A 27,615-nucleotide genomic window follows, 5' to 3' on the forward strand; every position below is an offset into this window, starting at 1 on the left:
AACCCCCAGGAAACCTGCAGCAGTAACGAACCCCAGCATACACCCAGAGCCCCCAGGCATTGCAAATGGGAAAAAGAAAAAAATTTTTTCTTGGCCCTTTCCAGACATTGCAATAGGGAAACACTGTGGAAAGGGAAGGACGTATTTCCAAATGGAAAAGCCATTAATGAGAACAGAGTCTGGCCCCTAGGACTCGTACGGACCAGAACCGAAGTCAGAGACATCAGAGCTGGCGTCTCATTGCTGCCAGTGAGAAACCAGCCCGGCTGCACCGCCAGATTAGAAACACATGGAGCATCAGTGAGCCCGGGGGACAGCTACCATTCCCAGCCACAGCGGAGAGCAAAAAAAAGAGATAAGTGTGGAAGGGACAGTCTGACAGCCCCTTCATCACGTGCTGGCATTGAGATGGACCCAAAGGACTCCCAGAAAGGGACACAAACACCTGCACTGGCTACTCTGCAACACCACAAGAACCTGAGTGTGGCTTGTGGGGCTGAGGAAGCCAAGAGAAGCTGCCGGAAACAAGCTACGTGCAAGGACAGAAGCAAGAGACAGAAGTTAATGAGACTGAAGAGGATTATCCCCTCTCCCCAAGGGTCCATGGGTAAATACAGCTTTTCCTGCAAGCCTACTGCCACTTGGGGTGATAGCTTTCCTTCCATTGTATTAAAATAGCTAACCAATTTGAAACAGAAGTCAAATTTCCAAACACATGCACAAACACACACCAGGAACACACTGACACTTCACAAACAGGAGTCGGGGTCAGATGACACTTGGGCTCTTCTGAAAATTTCCTGCTGGAGCCTTTCACACTGTAAAACTACTCTGCAATAATTTGAACACTCCAGGCGGAAAAGCCAGCTGCTTCCCTAGGTCAGCCTGAGACCTGCTCTTGAGATCTTTCACTTGCTCACCCAAAATAATCATGTTCTTGGGGAGGATGATTTCACTGCCTTCTCCAAGATACAGAAAAAGACCAGTTTGTGACTCCCATATGCCAGTGGGAAGTTCCCTGCCTGCACTAGCCTCTGACTGCATGAAGCTCTGTTTTCTGAGCCTGAGAGCATTGCTTTGAAGGAGGACAGAATGGGAATCAATGTACTATAAATCACTTGGGAAAAGAAGTACTTGGCTCTCCGGACACCCATACTCTTCTAGTGGTACCAATGTCAAGAGAAACTGTGCCTTTGGCAGCCAATCTAAAACAGACTCCTGTGGGAAACAGCTTCATACTGCCAGGGTGAGGGACTGGGCTCCCACCACTTCCACCTCTTCAAAATCCTACTGCAAAAACCACAGGCCACCAAATTCCTCAGTGCTCTAATGCCCAAGTCCTTACTCCCTTCTTGCACCCACCACCCTCCCATCCTCTGAGGCTGCAGCAGTGAATCCTCCTCTCTTTGTTACACTAGTGCATACAGCAGCAGCTAAGAAACAGATTTTCCTTTGCAGAGGAACCGATTCACCATAATGTAGCAATTTCACTCTCTGGTAATTGAAAAGCTTAAGCTCCAACTCACACTTCCAAGCATTTGCTCAGATGGAAGAAAAACTAACAAAAACAGTCAGAGGCATCACCAGAACCACCCCTGTGAAAGGCCTAATTCCCTATATTGCTTTAATTAAAAGTGGATGAATAGCAATCTCTCAGCCCAGAGACCTTTAAGAGAAATAAAGTCAATCTATAGGCTTATGAAAATAAAACCCAAGGAGGATGGAAACAAACATGAAAATCCTGCCAGTTTTAGGGCTTACCAGAGGATTATAACATCTGGACTCTCTTTTCAAGGGGAGGTGAACTGAGAAATGGATGGTGTAGAGAGGACACAACCACCCCTTGAAGTAAGTATCATGCACAGGGAGCTGTTGATGGGAGAAGAGGAGCAGAAAGCTACAGAAAGGCAACAGCCTTGCCCACACATTTCTGTCTTCATGGCTGCCTGGAGGAACACTCCTATCTGCTGACACCATAGAAAAAAGTTTAATTGCAAAAAAACAAAGTGGGCCCAGGGGAGAAAATCAAAATAGATGATGAGTATAGTCAACCTCCAGTGAAACAGAGAACAAGTTGTGAGGAATAATCTAATCATAAAAGCTAAGTATTTATCATCACTCTTACAGCAAGAGACCACCCTGCTCCAGAGGACCTCTGCAAACAAATGTGAGCAAGGAAGATTTTAACACAGCAACACCACCAGTCATGGCATAGGTAACTACAGAAGGACTTTACTGCTGCAGTATTTGAATGCTATATAATGTCTTATGGATTTATTATTCTGTTACACGGGGAGACATGGCAATTCTTGTTTGTCTCTCTTCTTCCCCAGTACAATATGTCAGAGAGCCTGGGGGTAGATTTGAACCCCATTTACTTTACTTGAGTCCCCAGATATTCTATTTCCTATTTGCAAAGAACTTTTGGCAGTGGGGAAAACTAGTGACACATCTTGGGCAGAATGAATAACTAAATATGGGCTTAACTGGTGATTCCCAAGTTCACACCCTGTAGCAGTGGGGCAGAGAGAAATTGAAACCAAGCCCCAAAAGTGGTCACACATGCCCAGCTAAGGCTGCATGGTAGCGGGTGCTGGATGGCATGTTGGGCTTTGCTGCAGTGGTGTTGACACACGCGTGCACACCATGAACCAAACTCAATTGCTTTTCCACTTGGGCCAGAGAAAATTAAAACCTTCTGAAAGCTGCTTTGTCTTAGAAAGAAAGCAAGTTTACTTTGCTTAGCTTTATTACAACTTAGCCTTTTTATCAGTTTGATTTCATTCTTAAGTCATTTTAAACCCTAGTATCATATAATCTGGCAGCTACAGTGATGGATTTTACACAGAAAAACATAAGGAAAAGGTTTTCAAAAGCACTCAGACCTGCTGTGACTGCTCTTCCTGAAGTCAACAGTAAATCCAATGATACCACTGGGAGCAGAGGTCAAGGCTGAGCAGGCTTGACACTACAGAAACTTATGGGTGGGATTTTCAATCTCTTCAAACCCCATTACTAATAACACAGTATATTAAAAGTAAAGAGCTAAGTTGTGACCCTGAAAATATTTACATATGTGCCTAGCTCACAGATTGTAAGTAATTATGGGAGGCCTGATTTCTCTCACTTTCTTTAATGAAAGCCAGGAATAAGGGCCCAGATGCGTGGAAAACCTTGGCTCATGGAGAGGGTCAGTTACAATGATTTTGGTGGAATTACTCATGCTCTGCAGAGACTGAGCACAGGCATGCACAAAGCAAGACTTAGAAACACCATGATCTTTCTAAACCCTCAGCCTCACACTGACATGCAAACACACCAAACGTGTGTTTTGGGCTGTGATGGTGCTGGATAACAGCATTAAAATCCACTATCTCCTAATTGGCTGTAGCAAAACTCAGACCAGAAAATGAAGGCTAGTCAAGAAAAACTGGAGGGGTGTGTATGTTTTATTATTTGTGCAGATCTGACATTGTGACATGAACTAACCTAACTTCAAAGGATGAAACATCGTTATTACAAAGCAATGCATTGAGTATAACCATTTCCAGGCTATTATGCAAGCCCAACTGAAATAATATTGTGGGTACAGGATTATTCTTGTTCTCTATTAATCCAAGAGGAAGAGTGGTGTGACTTATTTTCTCATCCTGACAAATCATCTCAAGACACTGCTGAATCAGACATGTTTGCAGCTTAAGAGGAAATAAGTAAAAATGTTCAGCTTCTATTACTAAGTTTGAAGATTCATTTACAGGAATGTAAAATGAAACCTCATTTAAATCCCCTAGTTGTTCACCATGTAAATCCCTAGATTGTGTAGCTACACTGGAATGAGAGAAAAAAAATAAAAGCTTTAGAGGAGGTGACCTTCCCAGCTATTCGTTTCCAGGCAGTTTCACTCCCAGGCTCCTGCACAATACAGCAGTCTTCCCTGCAAACGTTTCAGGGGAAATGCTTCACTTGCATAAAGGCTGCAACTGTTCCCACTGAAGTGAAGCTGTAAAACTATTGCAGTTGAACCAAAACCTGATAACAGCTTAATGGCATAAAGCAATATTTGGACTAAATTGAGCCTGATCATATCACTCTAAAGTTCTTTTCCAAGTTAAAAGGTTTTTATTTATAGTTTTTACTTACACCCAAGAGACTTTGACATATTTTAACTAACCTGCCTTCCTTGTCTTCTTAACCTTGGTCCCTTTCCAAGAGAAAAGATGTCATTTGACCACGAACAGGGTTTGATTTCCAGCAGCAGAATTAACCCACAACAAATCCCTTGTGTTTATTCACTGAGTGACGGTGCATGTTCTGGGGAGTGAGCTTAGCCAGTATTTCCTTGATGAAAGGGGTGGAGGGCAACAGGCTGGAGTTACCTCTCCTACCACATCAATCACTTCCATGAAACAAATCTCTGAATCTCACCTATTCCAGCTCTTCTGGTTTCACAGACAGCTGTGAGAGAGCAGACTACAGCAAGACCCACCAGTGGACTGGTGTCACTCCTACTGGGATTCACTGAATCACATCACACACGTTGGGGTGCCATGCTGACAGTCACCTCAGGCTGCTGCACTGCGGAAACATGGCTTAGACTATGCAATCCTGGCTATAAACACAAAATGGACAAAACAAAACACACCACAGCCTTCCCTTCACCTGCTGGGTACACACAGGAGGGACTTCAGAAGTGCCCCAGTGGTCAGATACCACTGCAGCCACCACTACAGCCAAGGGGGGCTAAAGCAAAGACAACTCATCAGTATTTAAAGACCAAAGAGAGTTAATTCACCCTCTGACAGGAATGGAAAAAATAACATTTTTGTCTAGGGTGAGGGAAAGAAAATGAAAACAGGTATTACAGCAGGTTGAACAATGCCATGACCACAAGAAAAGCCTTTTCCTGTCTCTGAGGGTCTTTTTTTGACTTGTGTCCAAGGGCGTTTTCAATCAGTTCTAGAGATGTGCCTCCAATGTGCCTCTGAGTGCCTCCTCTGCTCACAACGTGGCTCATGTCTGCTTCAGACCTGGCTGGTGGTGGGCACGTGACGTGGGACAGCATCACACAAGATGCTGTAGTCCCTGGATCCTGGACACCTCAACCGCCTGCAGCAGCATTACCCTGGAATGCTTTGTGCCCTCATTTCCCAAACACCCTTTCCATGGCTCAGCTCTCTGGGAAGGAGCAGGGGTACCAGTTACCTCACCAGCAGGGTTATCTCATTACCTTGGCTTTGTTAGACTTTGTTGGACCAAGAAATGGGAAAAGAGGCCCAAGGTAGGTGATTCAAGCAAGCTCTTACTGGTCCAGCAGCACATCCCTGGCTGTGGGAGACAGCAGGGAGCTGATGGGTCAAGCAGGGCAGCATCACACTCCAGCAGAGAAGTTTTTGCTTGGCAGACAGTGTCCTCCTTCCAGCTGCAGGCAGCCCACTGGTGGCTCCCGCAGCCCCTGTCACCATGTGCCAGAGCCAGCAGCAAGCAACCCCTTCTCCTCCCAGACCCTGAAAGAAGACAATGGCTGGGGCATTGTGCAAGAGTAAATATTTACGTAGCCAGGGCCTTCCTTCCCCTGCCTTGTATTTTCTCCCCTTCTTAAAATGTCACAGATCAGCTGTTTCCATAATTGTGCAGGAAATTAGTTCCCTGCTGGCTGGCAGCTTAACACTCACATGTGCTGGGTCTACTGTAGCTGCACCACTCACCTCTGCTGCTGGCCCCTGCATCCACCCAGAATCTTTGGAGGATATGGCCAGAGGGGAAATGGGACAGTCTGGGATCTGCCTGTGACTGTGGCAGTCCTTCTCACAGGAGCTTAGAGGAACCCCTATTCCCTGGTCCACGGGTCAGATCAGGATCCCGGGAGACCCGACACTCTGTTTATGCTGCTTCAGAGCAAACATCCAAACCAGACTATCGGAGTTTCCTGCCTGCACACAGCGGCGAGCACACTCAGGAAATTCAGGCACATTTCAAGCTTGCGACTTCTTCTTTGTTCTCCAGACAAAGCCTCGTTCACTGGAGATGTTGCTAAAAGGATTATTATCTGTAAAAGACTTCTTTTCCCAAGAGGAAATCTGCTAAACACACAAATCTGCATTTGCTGTGTTTTGTAGGAGGCGGGATTAATACAGGAACATTCTTCCTTCTGCTCTCCACATCTAACGATTTAAATAGACCAGCCATGACGACACTGCCCACTGGGAATAGGCCCAAATGCCTTTCTCCTGTACTTCAGTCTGATCGTTTTACTTCTTGCCCAAGACAATACCAAAGGACCCAGCATTTGGTGAGAAGAGTTGGAAGAATTTGGTGGGAATCACATCTAACAGTGCACTCAGTGAAAAAGTGAAGTGTGTCCACCAGCCTGAGCACCAGTAAAATCCCATCATGGGCAAGCCAGATTGTAAATGTTTTGCTTATTCCAGGTCAGCCCTGTGCTGTTCAGAGCCCTGACTACAAGAAGCACCCTGCAAGCTTGAACTTGCCGATGCTTAGGATGTAAGAGCAGAAGGAATGTAATTTTCTGGCCTTTATTTAGAGGTAGCAAAACCCTGATAGAAAACGACATGGTGCAAGTGCTTAACTTCAGACCTACGGAAATTTGAGGGAAACATTAATTACCTCAATCCTGCGTACAAGCCTGGGGCCTGTATTAGCACCTCTCTGAATGGAAGAAGCTCAAGACGATTGAATTTCCCACTTCTAGGATTTACTTTCCTCATCTACCTACCCCTGGTTTCCTTTCTTATTCCCACATTATTTCCTTCTCTCTACCTCAGCTTTCCCTTTCAATGGGCCTAAACTCTAAAAAGAAACCCCACAGGGGAGTAGACATGGCCATGGGTTATTTCATTATAAGTGAAAATAGATTAATTTTGGCAAATCCTTGCCTGCAGTATCCCCTCACTCTGCTCCCGAGTATAAAGATCCCCTTATGAGTAACGACAATGTTCATGGGAGCCTGGAAAAAGCTGCATTGTGGAGCAGGGAGGTCTACAAACACACCACACCAGAGAACATCACCACCTGAACAGCTCAATAGATACAGAAAATAAAGTAGAAGGAATCAAGCAGCAAATTCCCAGGTCCTTTGTTTCCAATCTACAGGAAAAAAAAAATAATCACAACCTATTTTAAGCATGTGAGTATATAAATAAATCAGCTGGCCCAGCCAAAAGACGAAGTGGGCTGAAAACAGATTCAAACATAGGTCTAGACTATTACTTAGTTGTGAACCTCAGCTGGGCTCTTCTCTCCTGTATTGCCTAGGCAACTTAAATTTGAACACAACAAAGACAAGATTAGGTAGATAAGTAATATCCAGAGGGAATTCTAGAGCCTGTGGGGCTGCAAAGCCATCTGAGTCCCTGGCAAGCTTGACTACTGTGTTAAAAAGCACTTTCATTGTATGGGCCATTTGTTGATGGATTGTGGGAAAAAGTGAGATTTCAGACCAGAAAAGAAGACAAGCAAGCCCTTATATAAAGTCACCCTCTCCCCAGTCTGTGGGTTGAATGCAGAATGCTCTCAGACTTGCTACATACCACCCACTTTAGATTACAGACTTGCAGAGTTATTTTTAAAAAGTAATTATAGTAGTAGAGGGCACACTCATATGGAACGGCTGCCTGAGGAAATGACGAGCCCAATGCAGCTCAAACTGCTTTTCAAGTCTATAATCGTGTTTATTTATTGCCTTTTAAAACAAGAATCAAAATCCAACTAATTTCTGAGTAAAAACGTCTGTAGATTTCCCCAAGGAGTCCAGGCAGCTAGACTATAGTAAAAACCTTCCCTGGCCTTTCAGTCTTGCATCCAGAGCTACAAAAAAAAACAAACCAAAAAAAAACCCCAAAAAAACCCCAACAAAACCCAAACAAACAAACAAAAAAACCCAAACCCAAACCCCCCCCCTCCCAAAAAAAAAAACCCCATAAGCTCTGGCTTCAAGGAATCTCAGACCCAAATCCCTTTTCATTCTTTGTTTTCCCTAGAAACTGTGGCTTGATCGTTACAAAATCCTCATCAGGAGATTCAAGTAGTCTAATGAGAGGCACATCATGTTTTGCATATGCTGATTTATGCCCAGAGGAGTTTTTGGTTGAGCAAAACATGAGTTCTTAATCTGTGTGAGAAGAGTGGGTTTACAAGCCCCAGATAAAGATTCCGTAGCTCTTTTCTATTCCAGCCCTTCATTTCAACTGTCAGCTTGTGGATTTTGGACTTGTATGCTGAGAAGGGACTCAGAAGAGACTGAGAGAAGAGGACCAGGTACTTGGGCAGATACCAGCATTATTTTTTTCCACTTTTTCTTCCTTTTGCAATGGAATCAGACCCTTGATTCATGCTCAATTAATGCTCAAAGACCTTCAGAAAGCCCAACTCAGCATGCAAAGCCAGCAGCCCCCTGCACTCCAGGCTGGGGCACTCCTTACAACTCCCTCCTCAGTGGGCAGCTCGGCCTTTTCCACAGCTTTTTCAATAGGCAGCAGCCTTAGGGCATCCTATGACCTCATACTTCACGACTTGTCTTTCAACCAGAAAACACTTAAACCCTAAAAATATCTCCACAGAGCCTAAAGAAAAGAATATGCCTGTTCCCCTCAAAACCATCAATCCTCTCGCCGCCCGGCTGAGGAACAGCCGCTTCCTCCCGGCAGCCCCTGCTTTCCCTTCAAGCCCAGAGCCGACAGGAAATCCATTCTCCTCTTGTGAGAGACAGGAGATGGATTTTCCACAATAGCTCTCCTAGCAAGGCAGAAAATAGAAAGACACAATAGAAACTGTGAACTCAAACAATAGGAGCTGCTGAAGGGCAGCTCACCAGAAGCGCAGCATCACCCAAGCCCTAAATAAGCTGGAGTGGAAAGAAGCCAAGGACCTGTTAGCTGTCTTGCTAACTCAATATCCAGGCTCAAAAGTAAGCTGGTTTTAAACCTGGAAGCACTCTCCCCTTTCAAAGAACAGGCAGGAAAACTTAAAATATGTATATTAAAATGAAACTGCGCTGCATTATGGAATGGCCCTCAAAGAGATTTCCATAGCTCTTTAAGCCCACAGCATCTCACACCACAGTGCTATGGGTCACCTCTGCACCCTCTGGCAGCTCCTCAGAGATGGGGACAGGAGACAATAATGCCACCTTATTGCAGGTGGTAAAAGGGGATGGCGGCAGAGACCCTCTTCTGGGAGTTTGTTGCCTCATATTCAGAAAAGCACAGTAGAAAATCTCATTTATTGATGTTACACAGGTAAGTCTCAGCAAACCAGTCATCTGAGACTCTGTAGTGTATGTATGTGTATGCTTATCATGCCTATAAGACTACCCCTGCATATTAAAGGAGCACTGTTTCAAATAACTTAATTCATATTTTAATCTAAAACATAATATGTGCATTGATAAAGAGAATTTTATCTGATCCCTCTTGGGTTTTTTAATCTTTATGCTACTTTTTGACTGGTTTTGAACTGCTGCAACGCTGTTAATTTCTGAGTAGGTCCGAGATAAAATACTAAGGAATTCAAAATCACTCAAAAAAAAGTTTGAATCACCTATTAATAACTTGCTGCCCTGGCTCAGACTGATGAAGGACAGAATAAACAAAAATTAAAAACAAATCTGAAATTTGCACATAAAATACAGCTAAGAATTAGGACAAGGAATGTATTTCCTCTTAAATGCTCTGTTAGCAACCAGCTCTCCAAGGGAGAAAAGAGCCTGCAATAAAAATATCTCTAGAAGTTATAAAATTCCTTGGCCAGCGTGTGCATTACAGTATCATTGCACTGCCTCCCAAGGTGGGCAGAATAAATGCTGAAAACACTTTCCATGCACTGTACCCTGCTGAAATGCAGCTCTTTTGACAAAACCACACATGGCCAAATCCTAATTTCGCTGCTGCTGGTTTACACAGGTAGAACACGAATGGCTGGATCCGAGGGTCCCTGCCGTGCTGGCTGTGTGAGGATGAACCCATCATCTCTGCTCCACACACGATCTCTCAACAAAACTGCTTCTCCTCCAGCCCGCAGCAAAACAAAAGGCAAAAAGCTGGAATATACAAAGGTGAGAGGAAAAAAAAAAAACAAAACAAGCAAACAAACCAACCCTGCTCTCATCACCGTGAACAAAACTCTGTGTTGCAAACCTACTGAATCCCTTCTCCGCAAATTCAGCGCTGGAAAGGGGAGGGGAAAAAAAACCAAAACCCCACACCTCAGACCGAACCCAAGAAGCAGACATAAGCACCTGGGATGCAGCTCATCGGCAGATCTCCTTGCCCACTGCAGGCCGGGAGCGGCGGGAGCAGAGGTGAGGAAGGTCCCAGCCGGCCGCGGCGAGGGGCCGCTCCCCATGTCCCGGCGGCAGCCCGGGTGCCTGGCGGCGCGGCCGGCCTCTCCCCGCGCAGCGCTCCTGACTCACACCCCGCTCTGCCTCGGCCGGGGATCGCTCCTGCCACTCCCCTGGGCTGCAGGAACAGCCGCCAGCACACCTGGCTGGCAGACGCTGGCGCTTCTCTGGGGAACCGGGAGCCTTGCCCAGGGATTAGGGAGCCGGGCGAAGCCCTCCGGGCAGGTGTCGGCTCATCCCACTCCCACCCACTGTTCCCGGCAGGAGCAGCTCGCCACAGCCCTGGAGCAGAGCACAGGGCTGAACTCGCACTACCAGCAGGGATCTCTGCCGCCCTGAATGTGCTGCCTGTAAATAAAACGCCCCAGCAGGTAGGCGGTGTGCTCTCACTACCCACAAAGGAGAACCTCTGAGATGGTACCAGAGCGTTTCTCTTCTCGGGGGTAAAACAGGTCAGCAGGGCACAGCGAGGTGACAGCAGCTGGGTGACATCTCATCCCCCATGCTGGCATCCCTCCCAGTGCCCTGGGACACAGCCACCAAGCTACACTGGCAGCACACAGCTCAAAATGGATAATTTCATCTTTCCTCATCCTAGTCAAGGGAGAAGGAAAACCTGAGTGGGAAAAAAAGGAAGAGAGAAGGTGCCTCTCTGGTAGAGGCTCCAAGCACTGGAGGCAGGGACTGGTGCCTTGTTCCTCCAGCTGCCTGACCAAGCTGGTAGGGCAGCCTGAACTGTTCATCCTGCTCCCCTGGGATAGGACTCAGCTTCCCAAGAGTTAGGAAAACCAGGCACACAAAGCAGGCTCCTCGAACAGGATGTCTTCCTCTCCAGGCAGCATGGAAGTTGCAGAGCAGACACCCACTGAGGATTTTCCCCTTCTGGCCCATCCTATGCAAAAACCTCCTGATTCTTCAGTGCGGGTCAAAAGCGGTTTGAAATCCAGCAGGGAACAAACTGGAATGTGTTAGAAGTGCAAGGGGCTGCCATCACCAATTGCCAGCCCTCCATGCCATGGCAAGCCCAAGCCTCTATCCAAGGCAGGGATCTGCAGCCCAGCAGCCAGCATGACACAATGATTTCATGCCATGCAGCGTGTTTTCCCCAGGGCTGCACTTCGGAAGACACAGTGGAGCAAAAAGAGCTGACATCCCTCCAGCTTTGTCTCCAGATGGCCCTTCCACTTTGTGCCAAGAGAAATGAAAAACAATGCAAGCCCTGAAATCTTGGGTCAACCACTGCAAAACTGTTAATCCCAGAGTTGCATCGCCCTGTCTCTGCCATTTCATTTGCCACTGTGGTTTCCAGAAGCTCAGCAGATGAGTCCTCTCCTTCCAGTTCCTTCATTAATTACCTCAAGATCCCTGGAAAAGGGAGCCCAAATCCAGATCCCCTTTTTCTGCTGACACAGATGTAAAGGTACCTGACAGGAAGGGAGAAAAACTACTCATCCACACTCCAAAGATCGTTCTTCAGATATGTAGCAGGAGAGGTCATGGAGAAATCAGTGTACTGCAAATGGGCTCAACCAACAGCCACACTGGTACATTCAAACAGCACTTTCCATCCATGTCTTCTTAGAGCAACTAACTGTCTTTGCTCTACAGAGGTTTTTTTGCTGCAAATTTTATTCTGACTCTTCCACAGTCTCCCTCCAAAGAAAAAAAATTCCTACCACCACCTACAAAAATGCTCTCTGGCCAATCCACAGAGTTTCTAATGCAGTTTTCTTTTGCACAACCCCTCCCAGTGCAGGATTTTCCAACATAAAAAGGTCAGAGAGAAGAATGAAAAAACTCATGGGAAGAAGATAAAATTAGGAAAGGAGACAAAAATATCACTTTTGCTTCTCAGTATGGTTAAAAAAAATCACAAAAAACTGAAGGCAAGGAAGTCATTCATAAAGTAAAACAAAACTACAAAATTGTCCACAGGACATTTTCTACAGGACTACCTGGCACTGTTTATAATTTCTTTGCACCTTTTCATGGCACTGAAAGCCACAGAGTTCTTACTTGTGTAAGGGAGAAGTGAGGGTAAATATATTTGAAGAAAGAAATTGATGAAAATAAGACAAAGGTGGCTGGAGGAAAGATGAACTGCACTTTCCTGCTGCTTAACTCAGTATGGTCTCTCCTTAGGGGGCAAGGCTCTGAACCCCATTACATTTTCCTTGGTTTTCCAGGTAAAAGGTTTCCAGCACAGTCAAGCACTAATTATTATTTCAGGAGAGCATCAACAAACAGCAGTTCCAGGATGGAATATGCCAACTTCCTAAGCCAGAGCTGATGGGGAGATTTGTCCTACCCTGCAAGTGGCACAGCAAGCCCTGGGCATTCAGAACACAGCATGCACAGCCACTCCAGCTTGGCTGAATCAGGCCCACAATAAGCGAGCAGGACCATAACATCTTCACAAAGTAGGATTTAAATACAAACATCTGCCTTGCCATTTTTTAATTAAAGGAATTTATAGCTAGATATTAGTTTCCATAATCCATGGTTCCAGCTGCAGAAATGCCATGCGTATTCTAATTTTGGCAGCTAGTTTATTTAACAGAGTTTGACATTGTTTGACATTTAGCTGAGTCACCTTGTTCCTGGGTAAAGCAACAAGGACTGTTCACCAGTTCAACAAGAAAGAGACAGAGATTCAATATCAAAAGTAGTACATATATCACAGAAATTTTAAATTAAATACAGCTGAGGTCTATTCTGTTCTGGCTGCTTCTCTCTTTGGGACACTAAGTCAACACAAATGTTTTCCAGATATAACTCTTCCCCTCGGGGACATGTGGCACTACCATCTCCCTCATATTCCTGGAGGGTGGGAAGGGTAGGAAGTGTTGTAATGGGCATATGGGGTTTATCTCACCCTCTGCAAATATCACACACACTTGTATCAGGACATCCAATCACTAAGATCTGCACAAAGGCTGAGGAGCAGCCACCTGCAGTCAGCCAACATTCTTCTAGGAGAAAATAAAACAGGCCAGTGACAGTCAATATAGGAGGAACAAATGCTACCCGCAGACATGATTTTCCTACAGCACCTCATGTGAAGTCATCTGCACGCCTGTACAGTGCTTTCAAGGACCTTAAAATGCTTTCCAGTAAGAAAAGCAGGCCAGCAGTATCCATTCTCATCACAACGAGGTTTCAAAAGACGATTTGGCTATGAGTTTGTTGGTGGTACAGCTACAAAGACAGCCCGCTCTTAGACTTTTCTCCTCATCCCAGATAGGAAATGGATGGCAACACCACCTTCCTCTGGCTACAGAGTCTGGATGCAGCACAGAACACTGCAGAAAGCAAACCCTGAGCCTGGGACTGCCTTCCACAAGGTCTCTGGAGGCTGTGCTGCCCTGCTGTGGCTCTGATGCTGGTATCATGTATTTGTGCTGCTCATTTTTAAGTCCTTACTCCCCAGTAACCTTGGAGCTGTGCTCACCGCACATCTGGAGCAGCTGCTTTGCCTGCAAATAGCATTAGAGACATGCTCCTGCATGCTCCTGGGGAGCATCCCAGCTTCTCTTCACAGACCTTAAGGGAAGAGCTGGGATCTCCTTTTTATAGCAATAGACAGAAGAGACCTTTTAACAAGCTGAAAATACTCCATTTATCCTGGTAGGCACTGCAGTGAGCCAAACTTAAAGCCAACAGCCAGAATCATGCAGTCAGACAATAGGGAGCTGGCCAGAGCCTGCACTGCCAAGAGCATGCTGTGGTCTGGCTCATCTCCCCCCTGCCATCCCTGCAGCTGCTGCTGGAAGAAACTATGTAGAAGTGAGTGTTGGTAGCCTGAGGACAGGATATCCATCGTGTTCACACCTTATACGAAAGGTGTCACATGGACAGTGGCTCAGGCTAAAAAGATAAGTAAATATCTTTTTAGCCAGCATTGGAGAAATCCCTATTTGCATTTAACCTTCCTTCAGTTTCCTTTCTATCACAGGGGCAATTCCAGTTATTCATTCCTTATTGTACAGTAACAGTGTCTGCAGAGCTAGAGCATCCAGAAATGACAAAGACTGACTCTGGTCCCCAGCGGTCTCGCTGGAGCTGGTGCCTGGTTGCACCCCAAAGACACAGCCCCCCAGAAGCCATCAAATCCCTTTGTGTAACAGAGCATGAGCCAACGTGAATCTGAACAGCTGATGAAAGATCCCCTGAGGGCCCTAAACACCATGCCAGCTATTTTAGGAGGAGGTGCAAATCTGGTACCACAAGGCTGGGTGTATGAGCTCCCAGGGAAAAGGCATTTATAAGAATGGTCACAAAAAGTACCAGGGACAGTAGCTGAGGAATTGCAGCCTCCAGCTGCTCTCAGCCATTTTATTTAGGGCTTTCCCCACAGCATTACCTGGTAGAAAAGGAATGATTCTTTGCTTGGGATCCTTCTGGCCTCCTTCAATAGGGAACTTGTCCAGAAGCTGCATCTGCAAAGGAAGCACAACAAACATCTTAGAGGGAAACATGGACCATTTGCATAGGGACCAAGGGACCTCTTGGTTTGTGTGTGGTTTAAGACAAAAGCAACTGCAGGAATTACTTGTCTTGTTGGAGGGAAGCCTGTACTTAAAAAAGGTATGATACAGTTCACTCCAAGAAAGGGAGGGCAAGTTTCTGGCAGCACAAAGGAGCTGGGATAGGGCCCAGGCAGACAGCTGAGCCTGGTCTTGCTGTCATTCTAAAATTAGGCTCCCAGTTTTTGCTACACAGATGCCTTGTCTCTAATACACAGCCTGCCTGTGCTGGTGTAGCAAGAGGTTTTACCTGTCCATCTGAAAGACCACCCTCCTGGCCAAAAATACTGTTCAAGAAACCAGATTAAAGCATATCTAATAAAACACCTGATCTGCTTTTATGGCAGAGGCAGAATGACCTACTGCCCTGGCCCAGTAAGAAAGAGCTCCTGTTCTCCCAGGGAGACAGAGACGGGGTTTTGGGGAATATCTTCCACTGCAGTCCCTACATGGAGGACAGCAGGCAAGCAGGCCCCAGAGAGCAAAGCATCCCACAGAACAGCAGCCCCACGAATGGCCTGAAAGCGCAGCTCAAGGTGGGTGTGCTCTCAGCCCAGGAGCCTTTAGCATATGGTTTTCTAGCCTAGGAAAGCTGCATGCTGATCTGACATTCCTAAAGGAGCCCTACAATGTATCCTTGGATGATGAGACTGATGGACAAGTGCCACTGAGGCTGAAGACAGCTGAAAGGCCTCAGACAGAAAGATGCATCTGCCCTAGTGACAGCTTAATGGATTTGCCCAAAGACGACCAACTCCAGCCCTGAAAAATGCCAGGGCCTCTCTTCTCTCCCCTTCACCCTCTGCAACATTTCGCTCTCATTCAGCACACGGTGCTACCAAGACAGAGACCCAAATCTTCACATTCTGTTTCCTTTCTCCCCGTGTTTCCTATGCATGACGTCTCTATGATGTTCCATGTCCCTTCCCTACTTAGAAGCCCTGGCTCCCTCAGGCAGGGGGAACTCCTGAGCTCCTGCCTGCCCCAGGGCTCCTTTCCAACAGACCAGGAGAGACATCCTTCAACTCACAGTCCACAGCTCCTGTGATCTCTGAGGAAGGTAAGGAAGGAAAAGCAAGCAGTAGTGTTACTTGCCCTTGCAGAACCCCTATCTCCTCACCTCAACTGGATCTACAGTTCAATACAAACACACAAAGTGGCAGCAAGAGCTGGGGGAAGGGAGGGGATACTCGTCAATCAGCATTTAATCTCATCAGTGCTACATGTCCAAAGGGAGGCTGTGCAAGTTAAAAGGGTTTTGCTAGCTCAACAGATTTCCTTTTAAAAATATTTTTTTGCTAAGTTGGGGAAAAACAGTCAGATTTTTTTTTACTGGTTTTGTTTTAAGCACGCAGAATCCTTCTTGTCTTCCACCACACACAACATCTCCAGAGTTTTCACCATATGGCACAGCAAACCAAAGATCAAGAGGAAACTCAGCAGTAGAAGCAACATCTGTGCAGAAGAAGGACTTAAAAGATCCCACATGTTTCCCCATCAGGGAGTCAGCCTGGTAAATAAATAGACCATAGCTTTGCGGATTGTTAGCTAACCCATTTTTCTGCCTACAGAGACAGATTTTTTAATTGAAAATGGGAAACTTTGTTTTCTTGTAGGTAGAGCTCTGGGTGTCTGAGGTCAGGCATGGGCAGGAGCTTCCTTCAAAGAGGAAAAAAAAAAAAAAAAAAAAAAAAGAGGAGGAGGGAATCCCCACCTACTGACTTGAAGTTTCACTGTTGCTACACTTTTAGCTAGCAAGGCAATTCTCACTTTACTACGTGGTGGCTGACTGAAGCTGGAACTGATACAGTCAAATTCCCAGGGTTATTCTTGGAGTTAGATTAGCTTGGCTAATACAAGCCTTTTAAACCACATCAAGAGAGCCACAACATGTATAATTTAGTGGTATTTATCTAAAGGGTGGATATCAGCAAAATAGATATAATAAACTGAAGCTGGAAGAGTTTGGCTAAACTTTCCTAGACTACACTTTCCACCCCAGCTCTTGCCTCCACTGGGAAGGTCTGGGGAGCACTCCGAAGCCATGGAACCTTCAGAATGTTAAAAGTCAAATAAAGTGCAGCAGAAGCAGGGAGCCTTCCTCAGCACTTTCCTGCACACAGTTCTGCCATTCAAAGCCAATGCATGTTAGAGCTAAAGTCCTAGAAAAGCAGAGTTCCCTCCCACCCACAGAGAGGGATGCGAAGTGGAAGATGAAGAGGAGATGTATACAGGAGAAAAAAAGCATCAGTGGGCTCGAATTAAACATTCCAAATCTTCCAAAGATGATGGAGTGTCCCAAGCCAATGCCTAACATCTCCACTCAGCCCACCTATGGTAAGAGGAAACAAAGGAAGTAGCTGGGAATGAAAAAAGTTACAGGCTGAACTACCAAAACTCCTCCTGGTAGGCACAGCCCTTTCCTCACATGATTAACAGACAAAGACCAATAAACAGATTTTCAGTTCTCTTAATTAGATGTCTGCAGAGCATCTGAAAGTCGAAAACCCTTTTGTCTGTGACAAATGTTGTTCCATTAAAGGAAGTTATTCTTGTTATAACTGCAAATGCACATATGATTGATGGAAAAAACCCTTCACTTAACGCCCCAGGTTATTCTGCTCAGACATGGGCAGTCTCCACAAGTTGTTGCTCACATTTTTGATGTGTGACAGTTTACTTAGGGACAAAATTTGTTAATCAAAAAGAAATTCTGTCACCTGGAGTAAAATCATCCCAGTATGAAGGCAAAGAAGGGATGTCTGGATGCAGAGTCCCAAAGAACTGAATTAGGGATGTAGTTGGCTTAAGAATTGAATTAGGGATGTAGTTGGCTTTGGGCAGACAGGAAAACAGCTGGGCAGCACTTTGGCAAAACTGGAGGAGCTCAGTTCATCTGCTTACAATGAGGAGGAGCCTCCAATTGCATGGCTAGTGCAGGGAGCAGAAAGAAACATGTTACCATGTCCCTGTATTACAGGGTGGAGGATCCCTTTGGAAACAGGGAGGGTATATGGAAACCAGGAAGTGAGCTTTCCATTCATCAGGCAGCATGACTGGGCTCAGGCTGAACAAACACATCTCACTCTCACTTTAGGCACAACAGATGCATGAATAACTCACCACCAAAACTGCCTCTCCAAACTGCTCTGGGTTTGCTACATCTTTCCGACTGAAGTCCTGCACAGTCCTGCCTTCTGTTCCAAGCACCTTCCTTCTTGCTTCTGCCCAAAACTCCTTTAGAAGACCTGCTATAAAACCTTGTGGTCCAGATTATGACTTTTTCTTGCAGCGGTCACCAAATGATCATCAATTAATCTCATTAAAAATCAAGGGAATTACTCATGCAAGTTGCTGCTTACTAAAAAGAGAGCAGACTCAAGAGCACTGGCCTACTCCACTCCTTTCTATCTGTACATAAGCATGAAATCACCTGAGTTGCAAGAATGAAATAGGGAGATTTCAGAGTATCAACTCAACCACTTCCCCACGCATCTTTCTTCTCAGGTCTTCTGCTTCAAGCCATCTTTACTTAAAATGCAAACATATAACAAAGAAAGAGCCTCTCCTGCACACAAGAACCATTTGTGTTTGTCAGCACTTCTGGTCACTTCAGCTGTGCTGTGAAAATAAGATTCGGCCACTGTCTGCCTTGCAATGGTAATACCTAGTTAAAAAGTTTAACAAAGAAAAACAAGCACCCTTTGAGATGCTTCAGGTAGCATTTCTGAGGATGAGAAGCCAAGCAGCTTCCTGATAATTTACTCACTATTTTACCTATCTTGGTTAAATTTTCATGAAACAACACTTCTTTCTGCTGCACACATAAGGACTTAGAGCACCCTAGACTAAGAGGCAACTTCTCTATTGAAGGAGAGGCTTTTACTCTGCTACGAGCCAACCAGTGCAGGGGACATGAACATATAAACTGTTCAATGGCAGTGTGTGTGGCATTTGCCTTTGTTCCTGGTTTGGTTTTGAGGTTTCAGAGGTTTATGTCCAAATCCAACTCCCTAAAATTAATCCACTGAGACAATCACCTGACCTCCACCTATGCCTTATACCACAAACTACAGATGGGTTCCTGCTGGGCTGTTGGTTCCTCCCCTTCCTTCCTTGCACCAGTTTTAATTCCCCTAGTTAGAAGAATTTTCTCCTCTTAAAACAAGCAAATAAGGACACCCACATAACCTCTTAGTGTGGAAATCTTTCTGGTTCTTTTTCAAGTGGATGCAGGTTTGCCATGTGCACAGATAAAAATCAAAGCTCTGCAGGAGGTCAGTGCTGCAGTCATGGGGAGATTTATTTATAAGACAAAGATCCTGAAGGTGACTTTCATGCAAGCCCCTTACTTTGGCAAGCAAAATTACATTCACCACTGCAAAATGATAAAGGACTCTGACCTTCTATAGAGAGATATGAGGCCTCTCTCCCTTTCCAGGGTATAATTTACTTGTGTCCCAGAGAAAGAGCAGTTGAAAATCAAACCATGATCAAGAGCAGCAGAGTTTTTGCAAGGTGCCCCTAGAAATCCAAGCTTGCCACCTTACTCTTGGCCACTCAACTGGTCCCAAGATGACATTTCTTCCTACACTGAATGCCAAGAGACATTATCAGCTTCCCTTTTTCATCAAAAATTATTTAAGCTGATAATAACATTAAATTAGACTTGAAAAGTAAAGTATAAGAGAACTTGAAAGGTAAAGTATTAGAGGACAGTCAGGCATCAGGCACATCCCTTCTCACATGGTTGATCTGATCTCAGAGTCCCAAGAAGGAAAGAAGGGCTACAGCCAGCTGGGAGACAAGGAAGAGGAGAGGAGGCATCTGTGCATGTATGGGGTTGTGTGCACACTTCTGAGAGAGTCTGCCAAAGAAACTGGAAGAAAAGCAGAGATTCTAGCAGATCTGAAACTAGTGATGATGGAACTCACACCTCAGCAAGAGGGGTTAAGAGCATCTGCAAATCAAAAAAGACTGAAAGTTTCCAATGCAGATAACACAGGTTTAGATGAGAAGAAAAGGTAAGATACCAGAATAGGAGCTATTAATTAAACCCCTGAGGAGCTGCAGTAATTTCCTTTCATTTTGAAGCTGGAAACCAGCTGTGCTGCTCGCTGACAGGATTGATGGTTTCAGCACCACCAGCTACATTTTGAATTATAAACCAGTTTTCTCGTTGGTAAACATCTCTGGTCCTGTCTCTGGTTTTGCACCTGCAAAAAGTGAGACAGATTTCAGGTAGGTGGCACGAGATTCAATCAAGAACCATCAAAGGCTCTGAGCCTTATACTGCAGAGCAGGGGACAGAGACTGAATTCAGAGGAACTACACTCACCTAAACCCAGCAGGACAGAAGCAAATGGAAGAAATATTATTGGTGGTTTTCAGATACAATTATCCTCTCATTTGTGGGCTTGTCTATCTATAGCATATTCAAAATTCTGGTTAACCAGGGAATCCAAAGGTGTCTTTCACTTAAGGAAGATGGTTGGCCCCCAGTTCCAGAGAATGAATCTCTGGAAATGCTAGGTGACATATCAACATTTAAATGTCAGCAGGTGAAAACAAGCAAGAGAGTGGAGAACACAAGAGACTATCTCCACAGATTCACCTTCTACATACTGGCCTAGAGAAGAGAATTTCTTCAACTGTTTGGTTTTAGAATAGGTGTTCTGCTAAGGTTAATCAGTGGAGCATCCATGGTGTAAGTGAAAGGACCTCATTTACTCCAGCACAGGACCATACCTGCTGAGATCAATGACAGGAGATACATGGCAGGGAATGAAACCTCTGCTGCTGGGGCAGATCCCTCCACAGCAAACAGCTGTTAGAGAACTTTCTATAGATTTCTCTGAGCTTCTTTTTATTTCTCCCCTGCTTCACCCTCTCATAGGAACAACAAACCAGTTCACTGTCACAGACACAAGACATCAGGAGGCCTGCTTAACACCCATCCCTTCAAAACTGGCCAGAGCAGAGCTGTTCCTGAGCATAACACCAACTAGGAAAAGTTTGCAAAAGATCTTTGGGTGAGGACATGGAACAGACTGAGCCCAGGGGAGCTCGTCTGTTAGCCACTCACACACAGAACTGACATCTTACACATCAGAAGAAGGTGGAACTCCATCTCCTCCTAAAGCAGTAACAGGTTCCACAATGCAGCAGGAGTAACTATATCAGGCAGCCAGTGACACTGGCTCCCTTGTGGTGCTACATGATGCCACAGCATGCAAGAGAAGTGCAATAATTTAATCCCTGAGAAGCAGCAGCAACTGCTTTCCTTTTATTTTTAAAGAAAAAAAATTACAGCAAAAAGTCATCCGGATAACCAGCTGACATGCCTGACAATTACAACATTATGGGATATGCTCTGAATTAAATATAATGCAACCTGTGAAAAAGTCAAACAAAAGCAGGGAAATGCATATAAAATAAAGAGAACAGACATTTACAGCATGGTATAATCCTCAAAGGGAAAATGCCTTTCTGGGGTCTGAAAATTTCCACAAGAAATGTTGGAAATCTTACAAACCTCTTAGTATCCAAATAAAACAGCCAGGAGAGGAAAAGGCAGGGAGCAGAGACTGGGGGTCTCTCCCCAACATGATCCATCAAAAGAGGGAATGCTGTTTCTCAGCTGAGACAGTTGGTACTTTCCATAAAGAAATGCAGCTTTCTCTAAAGGCTCTGCAGAACGAGCCCAGCGTTTGTGGCTAACACAGCCTGGCAAAACATTCTGAGGTGCTGGTTTGGGATGACAGAGGCACTTGGTGCATCTCTGAGGAGCTTCTCAGAAAGCCCACAGTGTCCTTTCACAGAGCAGCTATTGAAGTCTCCTGCCAGAAGCATTTTCTTTCCCCAGTGCTAAATTAAACTGGCCTCATGCAACTTAACCACACTGGAAGATGCTTGGACAAAGGCTACTTCATACTTTTCCATCTATCCATGGTGATTATATGTCCCCTGTTACTCTGGTATCTACAGAGGATTTGTCCCAACAGTATCCTTGGGAAGTGAGGCCATACCCCAATGCCTGTTTTAGAGATGAATGCTGCAGCTATGTGGCACCACAGGGTCATGCAGAGATGTGAGAGCCATGATGATGCCCTGTCCCATCAGGTCAATTTGCTTCTGGGGAAGACTCATAATTTTGTGATGGGATGCAAGCAATTTGTTGGATTTTTTTTTCCAGAGCTGGCACATCCACAGCAAGCCCAGATACTCAGGCTGCACACCTTAGGCATGTTCTAAAAAGCTCACTGCAGGTCACATTAAAAATCCTTTCTGGAAGAAGAGCTAACTTCAAAAGAAGAGCATCTTTCCTTACATCCTGTAATTTTTTATCCTTACAAAACCCAAGGCTTTAAGTGTTCTTTCAGACTGCACATAAGCAGGAAGAGACCAGTGTGTCCCAGTGAGAGACACTGCAGTAATAGTGCCCTTGGACACTCAGCTCTGGCCTTCAGACAGCAGAACTGCATCTGATAGCACTGTCAGAGCAGAGGTTCCAGTTTTAAACACAATGGCAAGTCTAAGAGCTTCATTGAAAGGGAGCAAAGCACCAAGGTCGCTTCCATTAATCACTGCTTCCTACGTCACTTGAGCATTTTAAAAAGCGTTTACTCTCCATCCTTTAAATTTCAACCCTTTCAAGACAATGATGGAAATACAGTGTAGCCCCACTAAGCCTTTAGAGTTTATCAGTTCACAGACCTTGCTAGGCTGCTCTAAAGGCCTCAAAATGCAAAATCCGAGAGTGCCTGCCCTAAATTTGTGCAAGTAGAAGCAGCTCAACTCAGCTTAGTCCAGCACAAAGGCTGGAAGGATTGGTAGAATGCTGCAGGGGTTTGAAAAACCCCCAGGTCTTTAAAAAAAAAAACCAAGCAGCAGCATCAAACACTGCATTGCAGCTGCAAGCAGGGTGCTTGAGGAGGCATCCCAAAAGCAGCACAAGGGCCATCAGCAGAGTGGTATCAACTGCATCCTTACTGTTAGGACACACACCAAATATTGTCGCATGATTTCCAGGCTGTTTTGGGTTTACCACTGTTTTGTTCAGTGCTGTCAGATCATCCAGGGAACCAAACTCCTGCTCTGTAACATGACAGATTTAGGATGGCATCTTGTGGGAATGGGGGCTGGCCCTTCATTAATGGGTCCCCTTGTTCGCCAACGTATCACCTGGGTTCAGGCAGTCCCCAAAAGGGATGTCAGGAGCTGGAGAATCACATTGGTCATGCAATGCCCTCTTCTACCCTTCCTTACTCCTCTCTCTTAAAGAGATAACAGTGGATTTTCATGGGTGTTTAAAGTGGTGACTACCAGATAGCCAGACCCCATCTTTGCAAACTGATTTTGTTTGAACTGGTGCAAAGCCTAACGTAGAAATTCTCTGAAACCAAATTTATACCCTGGATGGTCACTGAACTTGTACCCACAGAATCCAGAGAGAGTCTTCTAAGTTGCTCACATAGTGCTGACCACAGTTTTAACTAAACCCTGTTAAAAACACACCCTCATTTAAATTGGTAGAATTTTATGAGTCTGCAAGAGTGCTTCCCTGCTCTTACTGCTAAGAGAGAGGAGACTTTAGCTCCAAATGTATGAAACTTAATCCCTCTGTTTTCATAATCTACATCTTCTCTACAGCCTGTTAGTTTTGCTTGATATATTGTCCCCTGGAAACCATGAGTAACTTCAATATTGAAAACAGAAACAATAGCTCTGAACACAATGGCACATTTTACTTCACAAACCCCATCTGAAATGGTATCTGCTCATCTCTGTAGGACACTTCTCATAGCTCTGGGGAGAGCATCTGCCAGAGAGCGACCGCCCAGCGCAGTACAATGAGGAATTCGTGCCAAGCACAACATAACCACAGGTTTTAACTCCATGCTGGGAAGAGACTCCTTTGTCTTCTTTTCTTCCTCTCTCCCCACCTCCAAACCCCAAGATGTTTTGCCTGCGTATCTGGTTCCAAACACATCTGTATCCCCTCTTTGACGGGATTTAGAAAGGAGTACAGACAACAAATCCCACCACCTGAGCAGGCAGAGGGAGCTGCACAGATGTAACAGATACCTTGCTGCAGGCCTCCACAGAGGTACCAAGCAGCCAGCAGGACAGGAGGTCTCCGAGAGCTCAGAGGCAGCTGACAGCTTTACACCCCAGCCCCAGCACAGGCCCTTCAGCTCAGGCACTGCCCAGGCTTGGGTGCCGTGCTGGCATCTCCCCAGGATGCTCACGTGGCACATGAGGACAGCAGGGGTGGTCAGTGCATGGGAAGGGCAGATTCCAAAAGCACTGGCTGGCCAGTTGGGCTTGCAATGCAGGGAGGAAAGGATTTACACACTGGAATACAATGTGAGAACAAACAATCTGTCTTTACTGGTGCCTACTGTAATGCCATCTCAGAGATTGGTTTCTCTCTGTAGATTTATTTCTGGACAGGGAGGACAAAGTTCATGGGTATCTGTTTTAATAAGCCCTCCCATCACTAGCACAACCACACAATACAGGCACCTGAGCTGCACAGTCAGACCCACACCAGCTCCTTCTGATCCCTGCCCCACACGGACAACTTTCTCCCTTTAAAAGCAAAAGGGGAATTTGGGTGACATCCGAGTTCATAACGTCCATGCCCAGAAAGAGAATCCCAGGGGACTCAGGATTAGAGCTGTCCCAAAGGGCTCAGCACTCTACAAAGGGAGGCAACGACTGAAATCTTATTTTTGTAACTACCAGTCTGCCTGAGGACTTTCATTAATTTAATTGAGAACAAAAGCAAACCCTGGGAAAGGAGACGGGCTTGGCCAGCGGCCACGGCGGCTGCGTGTGCTGCTCAGAGCCGGGTGGGCACTCCCAGTGTTTACAGGGCTCCGTGTTACGCTCTGCACGCCCCAGCCCTACCCTGGGACTTCCATTCAGATAAAAATCATCCATCTCTGGATGCATTCCTTGTGGACCAGATGCTGTTCTGTGTATCATACCAACTAATCACATGTACTTCTTGGCAGAGTATGAAAAGCATCGATGGAGGTCTCTGACAACAGTAGGGGTTATTTTGGTCTTTTTTTATCTCAGTAGCTTTTAAGTGGCACAGGCATGTTGTCAAAAAATACTGTCAGGGCTGTGACTTTTCCAAACTTGCAGATGAGAAAACTGCTACAAGTTGTGAAGGATAAAGAGCAGATGGAGGCAGATGCTTGCATCCAGGAGGAGATAAGACTCCTTCCAGCTCTGTCCTTCCACAGGAGGTTTCCTGCCTAGTGGCATTTGCATGACCTGATGGTGAGAGCAGGGTCAGCAGTACCAGGTGCAAGAGGCACCCAGCACATTGTTGGCCACCACAAGCAGCACACTGCTGCCTTGAAAGCCAGAACTGTTGTGCCCACCCCTGTCAGGGCAGCAGCAGTTTTAAGCCAAGGGAGGCCACAGGGCCATGTGGGCTGATCACCAGTACCCATGGGTTCATAGGCAGTCAGGTACATATCCAGCTCATCAGTGACCTCTCCTCTGGCAGATGCTCTTCCAGTAACACGAGGAGCAGTGCAGCACCAGGAACACTTGTACTTAACTAGGCATGTGCTCTGTCATAAAACAAAAACACAAGTATTCTCCAGCCTGCCTGGCCACACATGCAAACCATGGTGGCCAGCTGAAGGGTGCACACTGCACGTGCACTGATGCAAGATGTGCTTGGGTGATTCAAGGAAAGGGTGCTGGGCAAAGCTAGTCACAGGAAATTGTAGCCACAACTCATCACATCCAGCAGCTCGTTCCCAAGTATTTCTGAGGGGAAGGTGACCTACAAACTACTTTGATGGGCAAGCTAATGACCATCCAGGACATCCAGCAGTGATAATGCAGATTTCTATGCCTTTCCATATCTTGTGACCAGCTTTAGAAGCTGGATGGGGCAGACAGGCAGGAAAAACAAGCATGACAGTCATTTGTGCTCTGCTGGACACTGTGCAGACACCCAGGACTATTTCTCCCCCTCCTTGTGGATTTGCACTTGTCTGTTCTCTCCTCCTCTCCATCACACAAAGCCACAATAAAGGAACATCAGAAAGATGTCCAGACTGTGGAAACATCTTCAAAAATGTGCTGAAAAGTCCAAGCCTAGCCAACAAGCTGCAGGTACCACATAGCTCTCTTCTGCCCTAGCCCCTGGCTCAGACAGGAAATTAAAACAGCACAGACTCCTCTTGGATATTTTGTCACTGAAAGTATCCAGGAAGACACTAACTTGAATCAAAGAGATTCAAGCCACATCCAAGCCTGTAATTCCCCCATGAGCAGCAGTCAATCTGTCTGATGACACTGCCTTATGACACCTGGCTGCTGGTTTTGAAAGCCCACATGATCCTTGTGTACTCCATAGGGTTATCTATCTTTAGCACTTCAGCATTATGGCTGTAAGGAATCAGTTCTAGAGAACTGCCATCTGCAGAACCCAGCACTAGAAACTCAATTAAATAAATAAAAAGATACTGAGAAAGAAGTGAAGTAAGGAGGAGGTGGGAAGAGGAGTGACACATCAACTGCTTTCTACTGGGCACAAGCAACTTCAAAAACTGAGTTCCATGTATGCACCCTGCTGAGAGTAAGAAAAATATCAGAGCACAGAATGGTCCATTTTCCATCAGAAAGCAAGACACCAGCCTCATCAAAGCACAGCTACTGCAAACCTCCCTTTGTCATCAAACATGGGCAGAAAAGACATGGGAGGGCATCACTCCCACGGCCAGCACAGAGAATGCTCTTTGCCAGCACACAGATGCAAAGTTATCTTGCTTAATTAGGGCTTCCTTTGGCTCAAGTAACTGACCAAATAAATTACACTACCAGACACACACATAGACACAAATAACTATTTTGCTGAGCCAGGTGCAGACAATTGCTTCTAGCCCTTCATCTGGAACTGATGCATGTCTCAACATGAGGTCAGACGCTAGAGAACATTGTGCTGGCCAAGAACAAAGGAAAACCTGAGAGTGGCTAAGGAACAGCAGAAACAAAACTCAGAAGAAATTTTTTCCATCCTAACAGGTGCAGAGATGTGATTAAATGTGCCTCAAAACTCAGGCTTTCAACACGGCCCGAGTGCCACACTGCAGATTTGAAATGGTCAAGGAGGCTTTGAAATCCCACCCCTGCTTTGAACCCTGCAGATCAGTATCAACCTGGAGAAGGATTTGAAGCCAGAGGAAGATGCTCATGTTTCGAAAGCAAGCACCAGCAGGGGAAAGGGGAGGCAAAGGGACTGTTCTCCATTACAAGGGAAACTGCAACAGCACTTGGGCAGGTGCTGCCCTGCCTGAATGTGGGACTGAACAGCATTAAACACTGCGAGTACAATAGAGACTTGAAAACAAAAACAGATTTCCCTTCCTAACCATACTGAGACATTGCAACAAGGTAAACTGCCAGACAGTTTCATTTGCCTTTCTGTTAAAACTGAGCAAAGGGATAGGATTCAAACACCAATTCTGCTAACAGATGGGCTGACACTGTAATAGTATCTCATCTTCTTAAAAGCATCTCTCAAATGTCAGAGGTAGAAAAAGAAGTCCAGACTTCATATCCTGACTCTGAAGTATTGCTCTGACTCTAAGGTATTGCTTCCATATTTGATCCATGCAGAAAGAACCTATTTCTATCATCAGATCGGAGCACTGAGAAAGAAGGAAAAAATGAGATGAGGAAGAGATACTGCTAGAGAAT

The 27,615-nt window shown here is 45.6% G+C and overlaps 1 protein-coding gene across 6 annotated transcripts in view; it reads right to left on the reverse strand.

Annotated features, from left to right (window-relative positions):
* The window catches only part of SH3PXD2A (SH3 and PX domains 2A), a 246,473-nt gene that overhangs the window by 163,010 nt on the left and 55,848 nt on the right, over positions 1-27,615 (reverse strand). For all 6 annotated transcript variants that reach the window (XM_021536306.2, XM_021536305.2, XM_021536308.3 and 3 more), the window contains one exon: positions 14,718-14,793. In XM_021536306.2, the coding sequence (XP_021391981.2) occupies positions 14,718-14,793 (76 nt within the window). The remainder of the gene's footprint in view (positions 1-14,717; positions 14,794-27,615) is intronic.

This window comes from Lonchura striata, chromosome 7, assembly GCF_046129695.1.
Source record: "Lonchura striata isolate bLonStr1 chromosome 7, bLonStr1.mat, whole genome shotgun sequence".
Taxonomy (NCBI): Eukaryota; Metazoa; Chordata; class Aves; order Passeriformes; family Estrildidae; genus Lonchura; species Lonchura striata.